The following is an 11,738-nucleotide window of genomic DNA, read 5'->3' as shown; positions in this document are numbered from 1 at the left end:
TGCTGCAGAAAGAAGCCGTAAAGTACATTTGGCATTTGCTCACGTCGTAACAGAATTAACTTGTATCGCTGATTTTTGACATGACTCATGATTAGATAATTGCAGGCCCTTCACCGTAACAACACTACCGGCTGGCAAAAAGCCACAGGCCAATTGCCGTTAATTTGATTTTGCACTTGCAGCTTGCTGCAGTTTAATTCCTAAAATTACTGTTTCCACTTCCAGTTCCACTTCCAGACGATATAATCTGCAGATCAGAGACGTCTTAACGTGGACAAGCAATTTCTTTCTCCTCAATCTTTGCCAGTTGAGCTCGGCCATCTGGGCAAAAAATCTGTCGGTATGGACTACAGCCCCAAATCTTTGTTGTAGAAAGAAGCCATAAAGTTCTTCTGATCACTTAAAATCAATTATAATGCTGTCACTTTTTCATACATGAAGATATTGATAATGCACCTTTACTACGCTTCCAGATTTTCCCAAGTCCAACATAAGCGACCACAAGGCCTTTTATATGATTTTGGCCTACAAACTGAACAAATTTAATTGTTCAATTAAGTGCAAATAAATTATTAAGTATTTTATTCCGGGCTATGGTTATGTCCAGCAAGTTCCAGACAATAATCTGCATGGACCTCTTCGCGGGGGTATTTAATTTCAGTTTTCACAACTTACTCTGTAATTTTGACCGTATATTTAACATTTATTGGTATCTCTCTCCAGCATTTATTGGTATCTCCAATACTCCAGGACGGTTTGATTCGAGACTTTCACAAATAGTACATATACAATACATCAATGATATAAAAGAAAGATACGACATCCTAAGGCATTACGTAGGGTAAAAAGTGTGCTTAAAAGACCATATATTAGTCACCATGTGCCGTGTATCCTATCAAATATCATGGTCTAGAAGAATGATTAGACATGAAATTATTGCTGTTATTCAGGTCACATACACTCACTCATACAAATCAGTATAGAATTAGACGCACATATCTTCTTATCGATATGATCAGCACAGATAAGGTAAATACGCAGTTTTTACACTAGATCAGTCTTATCCGCCCTGCTAGATCGCATGATTCGATTACTCAAACTGCTACTGATCTATTATTATGTCTGAATTCTATTCGGATGCTAGATCAGGTGTTCATTTCAGTTCTGTTGGTTATTTTGGTGATGAAATCAATGTTTGGAATTTGATAAAAAAGTCACATTATCACCAGTCGTTATCTGCTTGTCTGTGGCATCAAAACTCAAAGTTACCTAGTTACATTGTTGCAGGTTATAATCTTATTATTTTGTATTTGACCTAGTGATGAGAGGGTTGGTATTGATACTTGTAGTGCTCGGTGTGCCCGTTCTATCTGATAACGTTACAGCTGAACTATCAGAGGGGGATCTCTCTGGTGTTAACAGCGCGGTTAACAGCGTGGTTAACATTACCTCCACTTCTCTTCACCACCCACTACCTGGTTAGTCATGTACATGCTTCAGCTATTGTAAAGGCCGGGGCTAAAATCTTAGATAAAGCCTAGGCTAAATTTCCAAGATTCCAGCAGGGGCCATGGCAGGGGCCAATCGATCACTATAGTATGCTGTATGACATATAGTATGAGTTCCAGTTTTTTAGTGACAATTTTTTGATTTGCAACACGTACCTTACCCCTATCATTTAGTCAATTGTTGTTGTTTATTAAAAGATTTAAAAGATGATATAACATGAAAACATAACAAAGATAGCGAATCCTTTTCCTCTTTCAGGGTGCCAAATTATTGTTGAAAAAGCTAAAGTGGTGAACAAAGGAATCGCTTCAAAACTGTCGGTAAGAATCGAGAGATATGGACAAGAAGATATTGAAGTGGTCGTCAGCTCGGACGGGTGAGATCAATTGTTTTGTAGCTCAAAAGTATAAACATCAAGTCGCATAGGAATATCGATATTTACGAACGATCGAATAGGCAAAGTGGAATTGGCACCGAAGCAGAATAAATGAGAAACCGGGAAACCAGCTTGTTATGAATATTTTATAGTTACAAGTACAACATTAGCACCAATTTAGCATTAGTACAGTATAACTGGAACCGCGACAAAGAACTGGCGGTGTTCGGCACGGCCTGAGCGTAATTTTTCCAATTAATCTGGCCCGAAAGTTTAGAAGTTGTACGTTTTACATAAATTCATAGCTATCTATTTTCTATTCAGCAATTAACATTTAGTTTTTCAGAAATTATACCGCCGGAATGGAGTTAAAGAACGGATATGCCCGAGAGTTTGAAACAGAAATAACAGCGTTGAAACTAGGAACAACTCATTACAACATTTGTGTGTCAGGTAAAATCAAATACGTTTCGTACACTGTTCCAAAATTTTTAAAATATGCTTATAGTTATACAAAAGTACAAATCTGACGGTAAGACAATATCAATATACTGCAGAGATGGCTTCGACTTCTCAAATAAATGGCAGAAAAATTACAAAATATGTTTGTTATAGCAAAAACCTGCGATATTCCTATTTCTAATAATAAGTAATAAAAGGGAGTAGCACTAGCAGACTAATTTGTGGTCATGATCAGGACAATTTGTAACAACCGTGACCACAAATTAGTCAGCTACTCCCTTTTTATTACTTATTATTACAAATATTGCAGGAATTTGCTATAGCAAAACTTTTTGAAAATTGAATTTATTTTATAATTAAGATGTATATAATATCCAACGTAACTAAAAGTATAAGTATTTATTTGCAAAATACAAACATATTTGAAACCGCAACAAAGTACGAAATTCAATTGATTTGCAGTGCTGTAACTTATATCGTTATAACGATGGAATGCTCAAATACCTCAAATGCATTGTTCCTGAAGGGGGCCTTTTAATTTTAAAAAACAAAGCAAAAACCAAAAGTAAACGAACTATAATATGGTTGTAATTTATAGTTATTACAGCTACATCATGGTTACACATGACTTTGTTAAGGTTCTCGAAAAATATAAGCTGCATTCTGCAAGAGTCTTGCACAATGCAGCAAGACGGATGTGAATCTGTCTCCATTAAGTCTAATATGCAGTCTAATATATATAATTAAGTCTAATAATAAAGTCTAAGATGTGTTACACGTGAATAATCATACGGTTATTTCCAGATCTTAACGCTACGCGCGCTACATTCTTTACCATAATATAACTCTTACACTACAGTAAACCAGCTTTTAAGTCCCCAATCCAAACTACAAACCCTAAAACCTTTTTCATAACGTCCGGGACCCAGCAGTTTAAAATTCAAATATCCACACCAAATAACCTTCCATATTGATATACTAAAATCACAACCATAGTAACTATTATAAACTAATTTTCCCACTTTCAGGATGTGGAGAGTGCGAGAAAGTGGCCCTGTTTGCTATCCCAGCTCCCCTGACTCTACTACCTCCCATACTGACGGTCCTTCTAGCTATAGTCACCAAACAGGTGACATGTTAAAACTAGCCTTCAATTTAAAGCTTCCAATAGAGACTATCACCCAGAATAGTGTAGAGTTTTTAGCATTATGCAGAAACCTACTACTACTAGTTATAAACTAAATTACCCTCAGGTGCTGTTGTCCCTTAGTTGCGGAGTGTTTGCTGCTGCCTTCCTAGCCAACGCCTACAATCCTGTGGAAGCGTTTATCGACACTTTTGATAACTACCTTGTTCTTCCTTTCCTGGACCCTGGCAAGGTTAGAAGATTTTAATTATTAAAATGCTATTTTTATGGTAATCTACCCTTCATAAATACTTAAATACAGTGACACTTACACTGTCATGGGGTTATAAGTTGTTATAAAGATATTTGAAACCAACATGCCATTAATAAGTTGGCACGACTTTTAGTTTGATCATACACCCTTTTTAGTGGCCTCATAAAACTCCAGCAATCAGTTTAAAAGTAAATTTGTCAGGCAGGGGTCATCCTGTTTACCTGTCTTATGAGTGGTCTTATTGAGATCCTAGAGAAATCCGGGGGAGCAAAGGGCTTTGCAAACATGATCTTCAAGTTAGCTTCCACCGTTTACCATGCTGGAGTATTAACTGTTACCATCTCCTTCGCCTTTTTCTTTGACGACTTTGCCAGTGAGTGCTGCATGTAGAACGACGAAATTTCTAATCTGTTAAATTAATCAAGGTCAATAAAATCAAATACGCTAATAAAATGATTAAAAAATTAATTCCACTACGTCATGCTGAATAGAAAAATGACGATCACATGTGAAGATTAAAAGTGATTCTCTGACCTAATAAAATGATTATTGATTATCACCAATTCTATCATTAATTGTTCTAATTCGCTATCAAATGTGCTGTCAGTGTGTTAGTTTAAGCTAATTTTCTACGTCACCCAATCAAGTCAGGGGTAATAGTATTCTGTGCACTGATTGGTGGACTGATTGAGATAATGCAAAAGAGCGGTGGGGCAGACAGTCTGACCCGACAGATCTCCAGATTCACCAGCTCCCCACACCATGCAGCTGTTGTTACTGCCGTGCTCACCTTGCTGTTCTCTTTTGATGACTTCGCAGGTTCACGTTTCATCGAGTGATTTATGTGTGATTTATGTATGATTTATGTGTGATTTGTGTGTGATCTCTACTGCTGAGTGCTGGAAATTTATTTGTATGTTTGGCTGAATAGTTTGATTAGTAATCATAACTTTACCTTTCTTCTTATCCACTAAATCTAACTAAAATCACAACCCAGGTATCATGATATCGGGTAAAAGTATGGGCCCTCTAGTTGCCAAACTGGGGCTCAGTGTTCAGAAGTTCTCCTTCATTGTCCACATGATGGCAGTCTCTGTGGCAAGTCTCTGCCCACTTTCCAGTTGGGCTGGTATTCAGGTAATTTGGCATGAATATTAAATACTGCTGCATTGATTCAGCTGTAATTTGAAGCGTTAATATTAAATACTTCTCATGCATTCATTCCATCAGATAAAACTGTTTGGAAAAGGTGTTGACAGAGTAACCAACGTCATAATTAAATTTGATATTATAACTTATAAGTATTAGTAATATTATTACTAGCTGTCTTTAAACATAAAGTTACAATACCTCACGTTATCTTGACACCTGCTTTTGAAAATAATTCAAAATCAAATACATTTTCCATTTTTCCTGTTGATAAGATTTTTGCGGCAACAAAATTCGTTGCAAATATTCTACAGTTTCATGTTCGGTGCCTGGTTGGAACGTGTTTTGAGTCACGTTTTCTTATCATTTTCAGGCCATTGCAACCTTTGTTATTAATATTAACGTGGCCCCTGTATAATGTATATAAAAGGGTAAAGTCTTAAGCCAATTGAATTTACCAATTTAGATACTTCCTAAACTTCCTAAACAATGCAATTGCCCAAAAAAGATAAGCTAACGTGATTTAAAACCTTTCCATCATTGCACGACCTTCTATTCTAATTGATATTTAAAGCTTAATTTGATTACATATAATGATATCATGGACGGCCGATATTTGTATAACAACTTGTATCGTTCGAATTCATGATTCATTACCGATATTCATTTATTACTTGGGTTTGTAAACTAATTAGCAGCTAAAAGAAGAAACCCTCGTGTTAAATCGAATTTACCAATTTTAGATATTATCTACAGATTAAAAGTGGCATAAATGATAAGCCAACGTGATTAAAAACACGCTGCGACCTGGGACCGAACATGAAACTGTAGAATATCCAATTCCCTATATTCTTTTTTTTTAATAAAATATTCTAGTGTTACCATGTTGGGGAACCTCCTCCATGCCAGCCAGTTTCAAGCTTGTCTTCTAATTACAAAGCTGTGAAACTAAACTGTTTAAACTATTTCAGATCGGTTACATAGAATCCTCCTTTGACCTGGTTAACGTGGAGGTATCCGGCTTCAGCTACCTGCTCCAATCTATACCTTACAGATTCTTTGTAGTGACCGGGCTACTCTCCACTGTTATCTACATCTTGTTTGACAAGGACATCGGTAAGCTATTAACATTAAATCTAGATTTTAAGTTTTCACTTTTCAGGTCATTTAAAAGATATAAGCTTTAAGCTATGAAAATAGTTTACTCTTCTAAGGCAAACATGAATTCCAAAGAATATACTGGTTCCAATACTTTGATGGCGACTTGTGTCACTCTCACCGACCTCACTGATTGGACGCTGGTAAAAAATTCAGCCAAAACCACGAACGTTCGGTCAAAGAGACGGCAGACAAGCTTCCCTTCAAAAATCTTCGAAAAACTCTTTTTCTATTCTGACGAATTTCCCTTTATCAAAGCTTTCTTTGGGAATAAAACTTTGAGAACCTCAATCTCGTCTTGAGCCATCTTCAGTGACTTTGCTAGATGATGATTCAATAAAAATTCAATTAAAACAGTGAAATTTGGGTTGCGGAAAGCTAAAATGTGAAAATGTCCTACCGGTAGGACATTTGCAAAACTTTCATTCCGTCAAAGTTTTTTCCGGATTTACCGGTTCCAATACCTTGATGGCGAGTGGCGAATAATTCCAAAGGACTAACATCCAATATTTAATCCTGATGATCAACGAATTTATAGGGGATATTTTAATTTACCTAATAAATCTCCTCTTTCTTAGTGCCGATGATAACATACGAAGAAGACAACCTCGCTAAAAAGGAGTCACCTGACCCCGAAAACATAACAATGAAGTATGAAAATGATGAAGATGAGGTTTCAGAGGAGAGTAAAGTACCAGAAAGGTGGTACAATGCTATCGTGCCGTTAGTGGTACTGGTTGCCATATCACTCCTACGCATGTACTTTGACGGTGAGAGGAAATAAGGGCTTTGAAAGTTTTGAGTAGATATTGAGTGAATTTTGATGCCATCTTTATTATCTGCAGTAATAATCTTCATCATGTCTGCTAACATAAATTTAAAACTTAATATTTTCTGCTTCCCTCAGGAAAACAGGTGATATTAGCATCTGGTGAGGATATTGCCACAACGTTCATGAACTGTGCTAGCAAGTGTAACTCTATAAACTGTCTAATTGTCGGAACTTCTGTATCTTTAGTGCTTACACTTGTAAGTTATTATACTATTTTGTTAGAAATAATTCAAATATTAGGATTAATTAATTGTTGGACATTATTTATGTTGGGGTATGAAAGAGCTCAGAAGCCTTAAAAAGTTGTAAACCGGTAATCTCATTATAAACCTTGGTAGTCTGATCAAGCTTACTCCTAATTATAACCCCATATTTGAGGTGTCAACCTCAATCTCAACCTCTGGATTTAACTTTCTGAACCTCAGGTGTTAATACCAGTACAGAGAATAATGGGGGTAGCAAAATGTGCGGAGTATTTTGTGGAGGGAGTAAAGGGAATGTCAGAGCCTATAATGATACTGATACTGGCCTGGTCGCTAGGGTTTGCTATGAACGATATTCATACTAGCGAGTACATTGCAGGAGGTAGGATGTTCTATTAATATAAAATAGTTATACTTCTTTGTGGTTTATGTCGCATAATGTCGCATAAATCATAATATGGCTACAAAAATTATTCTTCAAGCAGAATTTGACCACCATGTTGTACAAGTTTAGTGTTTACTGACCACTTAAACAGGACAGCGAACAATATGAAGTGTTTGAAACGAGAATGAATGAAATGATTCAAATTTACGATTTGAGTTCACACTGATCCCACGTGTCTTCCTAAACCAACCAGCTAACAATCTATTATTTTCAGCGCTAGGTGAGAACATGCCGGTAAAGTATTTCCCATCCCTGGTGTGTCTAATTGGGTACGCTATGTCCTATGCTAGTGGCTCAGCTATGGGAACCCAAGGTAGTTTACAATGTGGGATTAAGTTTAACAGACCAGCAGTGTTTTGTAAATTTGGTCATTTTTGCTAGAGAAGATTCTTAGTATTTTAGATAATGATCCAGGAAAACTTATTATCATCCACTCCTATATTACAGAAGACTCTTTAATATTATCCCTGATTTAAATTCCATGTCCCACAGGTATCATATTCCCGCTGATAGTACCAGTGGTGGTGCACCTCACATCCGATACTGAGATCTACGTGAAGACTATTGCAGCTGCGTTCAGCAGCACAGTGTTTGGTAATCTGTGCTCTCCTATTGCTGACACCACTATTGCTAGTGCTCTCTTTACAAGTTAGTGAAGATTAGAATAGAGACTATCATGGAATGAGCTGTATCGTAAATTCAACCGCTAGGCCAGGAAATGATTTCTGATCTCTTCGTGAAACGTTGACAAGTTTATAGTTTATACTGTGAATTGTGAAATGGACTGTTACTGATTTGAGTGATTATTCACATAATATATTATAATGTTTAAGTTCGATGGTAGTAACTGAACCCCTCCCCCAGATTGCCCTATGGTGGACCACCTCAAAGTAATGTCCACATTCTGCGTCCCTATCGCTGTCCTGACCATTCTATTCGGGGACCTATTTGTAGGAATGGACCTCTACCCGTACTACGTATCCTACCTCATCCTTATCTTCATAGTGGCGACAGTATTTATCCTGTTTGGCAGGTATCCAGGGAGGAGGTCACTGTTTCAAGTCCTGTTGGACGAAGTGCGGGGTATTAGGAGGGTTAAAAGTGATAGTAGTACTGAAAGTGAGGTTAATGAGAGGACTGCTCTTGTGGGAGGGGATACTATTTAGACTGTGTGAAGTTAAATGGTAGGGGAAGTTAAGACACACTTTCATTGTTAAGAAGGGGAAGTTAAGATGTCTTCATTGTTAGGATGGTGAAACTGAGATATGTCATTGTTAGGATGAGGAAATTGAGATATTTTCATTGTTATGATGGTGAAATTAAGACGTTTATCATTGTTAGGACGGAGAAATTGAGGAGACGTTAATAACATTGTACAGTTGAATTTTATAGTGAAATTGCAATGCAGCATATGATTATGTTACTGGTCAATAAACTGGAAACTCGTTGACCGAATTGTTAATTTGTTGATTTATATCTTGCTTATGTTTTATATGAATACCATTGATGATATTTTTAGAAATAAAATGTATGAATTTCATTGAGAAAAATCTGGAATACTCAGCTTGAACAACATTTGAAACAGATAAAATTCCTCAATCTGAAGGGCTTTGAAAATGAAATAATTTGATAAGAACAAATTGATAACGAACCATGGCAGACATACTTTGATGTATCACAAGCTAAATATCGAAGATAAGAAATAACCGTCCACCTTCATCAATACAGTATCGTTAAAACATCATATTCTCACAAGTTATCTACTATTATTTGAAATAACTGCTCGAAAGTTGGCTGGCTCATAACCCTCTCCCTCGTACACATACTGATAAGATTTCTTATTTTATTTACTTCAGTTACAGTAAGAAAACGTACATCAAGCTTTTAGGAGCCTGGTGCGTGCCATCCCTATTCCCTAATATCCTGACAAACTTCCCATCAGATCAGATATGATGAGTAATATAAGCGATTTTCATTTATTCTATTCTGAGTATGATTGTCCTTTGAAATTATCCCAATTTGATTCCTTGCTTCTCCAGGATATGCACTAAATCGTGCTTCCATTTCAGTCATTTAGCTTCTAATGAGAATTCCATTGACAAACGAGTCGTTACAAATGAAAATCATCTCAATTTGATCCTTTTCAAACCCAAAGAATACATAATTAGTTCTTCCAGTCATGTACTTTCAAATGTACACAGATTACAAGAACTACACCGACTAACTAACCGTTTATAACATAAATCACCTTCACCGCAATATGATTCTTTTCAACCCCAAAGAATGCATGATGTATTGTTTCGGTCAGGAAGTTACAGAAATTCCACTGGACAATTAACCGAGTAAAAGGATAAAAAGACTAAAAGTCTCAGTCAGAATCGTTCTTTTCGTTTTTCTTGTCCTGAGGGCCTGACTCCCAAGAAGGTTTTTTCTTTTTCCTTCTCCTCCTCGATTCAGATCCGCTGGAACTACTACTAGAATCACTGTCACTCGAACTGGATCCTGAGCTGGAACTGGAACTGGAACTACCACTTCCCTTCTTCTTCTCAGCATCCTTTTTGTTGGAGTCTGAGTCACTGTCAGAGTCACTGTAGGCTGCCAAACCTGCTAAACCAGCGGAGGCAGCTTTGGGTTCTGGCTCTTTCTTCGGTTCTCTGAGGGATTAGAAGTGTTATAGAGGTTAATTTCAGCACTGGGGAGGCTACATAAGATACAGTGCAAATACTTTATATCCGAGAAACGTCAGTGGAAAATGATATTATAGAAACTATGAAAATAACTAAAGTTAGTGCAAATCTTTTAGAACAGAACTATTAGAGGCATCACAATAATATCAACAAGTATTCAATAATATGCACGTAAACTCAGAGGCAAGTGTTGGGATCTTGCGGTCCACCCACTTGTAGTCCTCGACTCCTCGCTAATCTCTTGATATTTAATATTTATATTTTATAACACTGTAACTTACACTTTTCTTCGTTTTACAGCTCCACTCAGTAGTTGCTTCTGTCTAGATACAGCAGTAGATTTAGGCAGGACCGGGGTTACAAGCTGGGTGGTGATATCTAACTGCGCATCAAGATCAACTATTCGTGCCTGTGAGAGAGGGGTTTTAGCTTTAGAGTTATTCTTGCTTCTTCGCCGATTTAAAAGTATATTAAAATAGAGTTAATGGCTCATTTTGTATGAAAATTATATTTAAGCCACCCATGGGTCAAATAGACAGTATAGTGGCAATTTAATAGGAACCTTAAACTTTTGAAGTTCCTCAATCTCCATCTTGTTCCTTTCGCTAAGTTGTTTCTTCTTAGAGTTCTCCCATCCCTGAAGGAACTTGTGTTCGTCGTTGTCCAGACCACTGTACACCATGTTTTCTGAGGATGGTAGTTAAGGAGATGATCGTATAACTTTAGGGGAACCCGTTTGTGTCCACGTGATCGATCCAATGGTCTGCAAAACAATCAACAAACAGGTCATTTTACCAGCACATTTCAACCGTCGAAACATACGGTTTAGCCCACTAAATACTTAAAAAGAGCATTTCAGCCAAAATTTGGCTGCGTCACAACACAATCGTTTAGCTTGTTCACCTGTTCAACCTACAACAAAATAACTCACTGTATCGGAACTGCTCCTCTATTTCCAGCCTCTTTAGCTCTCTGTTCTCAGATAGACGCTCATACAGGGTTTTAGTCTCGAAATCTTCTTCTTTATCCTCTGATAAGACGGATGAATGAAGCTTCCCGGCCATTAATTGCAGTTGAAAGTCAGTTCAATCGTCGTGAGAACAAGACCGAACGAAAATTTAAAATGTGACAATGATATTCGATTCATTTTGACAGAGCTAAACGAATCATTTTGACAGAGCTAAACGATCAAAATTACTTGCTAACGCTCTGATTAAAGTTAACTCTCCCAATCTATTAAATAATATGCATTTATTCTAAAAATAGGCATAATAACCGTACTTACTCTCGGTAATGACATCCGGGTTTCGGACTTTTTGCCATTCTTCCTCCCGTCTCACTTTGGAGATTTTGAGAGCTTCCTCCTGCGCGTCTTGATCCATATCGGCTAATTAATTAAATGAGTTTAATTGATCTCAGGTAAAAGTATTACAATAATTGAAGTTTCATTGATTTGAATCAAATAAGTTTCGTATTATATCACAAATAACATTATGCATATAATATTAATTATATGT

At 36.8% G+C, this 11,738-nt stretch overlaps 2 protein-coding genes across 3 annotated transcripts; one reads left to right on the top strand and one right to left on the bottom strand.

Moving 5' to 3' along the window:
• Nucleotides 1-1,092: 1,092 nt before the first annotated feature.
• LOC134817530 (uncharacterized protein HI_1586-like) lies at nt 1,093-9,088 on the top strand. 2 transcript variants are annotated; one of them, XM_063826673.1, is made up of 14 exons: nt 1,093-1,478; nt 1,768-1,885; nt 2,232-2,338; nt 3,376-3,476; nt 3,601-3,726; nt 4,395-4,566; nt 4,745-4,884; nt 5,868-6,012; nt 6,633-6,824; nt 6,962-7,083; nt 7,312-7,471; nt 7,749-7,847; nt 8,027-8,182; nt 8,399-9,088. In XM_063826673.1, the coding sequence occupies exons 1-14, from the start codon at nt 1,322-1,324 to the stop codon at nt 8,698-8,700; spliced, it is 2,097 nt and encodes a 698-aa protein (XP_063682743.1). In that variant the 5' UTR covers nt 1,093-1,321; the 3' UTR covers nt 8,701-9,088. The 2 variants fall into 2 exon arrangements, with proteins under 2 accessions (XP_063682743.1, XP_063682744.1); XM_063826674.1 differs by lacking the exon at nt 4,395-4,566 and adding an exon at nt 3,949-4,120 and having other exon boundaries at nt 1,293-1,478; nt 8,399-9,053.
• Nucleotides 9,072-11,677, bottom strand: LOC134817531 (PSME3-interacting protein-like). The gene is made up of 5 exons (XM_063826675.1): nt 11,507-11,677; nt 11,153-11,251; nt 10,784-10,908; nt 10,503-10,630; nt 9,072-10,188 (listed from the first exon to the last, which is right to left on the bottom strand). Exons 1-5 carry the CDS (start codon nt 11,601-11,603, stop codon nt 9,903-9,905), a joined length of 735 nt encoding a protein of 244 aa, XP_063682745.1. The 5' UTR covers nt 11,604-11,677; the 3' UTR covers nt 9,072-9,902.
• Nucleotides 11,678-11,738: the final 61 nt, after the last annotated feature.

Source organism: Bolinopsis microptera, chromosome 6 (genome assembly GCF_026151205.1).
Source record: "Bolinopsis microptera isolate Bmic1 chromosome 6, MBARI_Bmic_1.0, whole genome shotgun sequence".
Classification (NCBI taxonomy): Eukaryota; Metazoa; Ctenophora; class Tentaculata; order Lobata; family Bolinopsidae; genus Bolinopsis; species Bolinopsis microptera.
This window is presented reverse-complemented; position numbering and strand designations above follow the sequence as displayed.

Excerpts from the sequence above, each read along its gene's own strand:
- LOC134817531 (XM_063826675.1), bottom strand. The coding sequence starts at position 11,603 with ATGGATCAAGACGCGCAGGAGGAAGCTCTCAAAATCTCCAAAGTGAGA. Across the intron at positions 10,631-10,783 it reads AGGAACTTCAAAAGTTTAAG|GCACGAATAGTTGATCTTGA; the intron begins GTTCCTATTAAA and ends CCTCTCTCACAG. Across the intron at positions 10,189-10,502 it reads GCTGTAAAACGAAGAAAAGT|AGAACCGAAGAAAGAGCCAG; the intron begins GTAAGTTACAGT and ends CTAATCCCTCAG.
- LOC134817530 (XM_063826673.1), top strand. The coding sequence starts at position 1,322 with ATGAGAGGGTTGGTATTGATACTTGTAGTGCTCGGTGTGCCCGTTCTA. Across the intron at positions 3,727-4,394 it reads CTTTCCTGGACCCTGGCAAG|TCAGGGGTAATAGTATTCTG; the intron begins GTTAGAAGATTT and ends CACCCAATCAAG. Across the intron at positions 4,885-5,867 it reads CCAGTTGGGCTGGTATTCAG|ATCGGTTACATAGAATCCTC; the intron begins GTAATTTGGCAT and ends AAACTATTTCAG.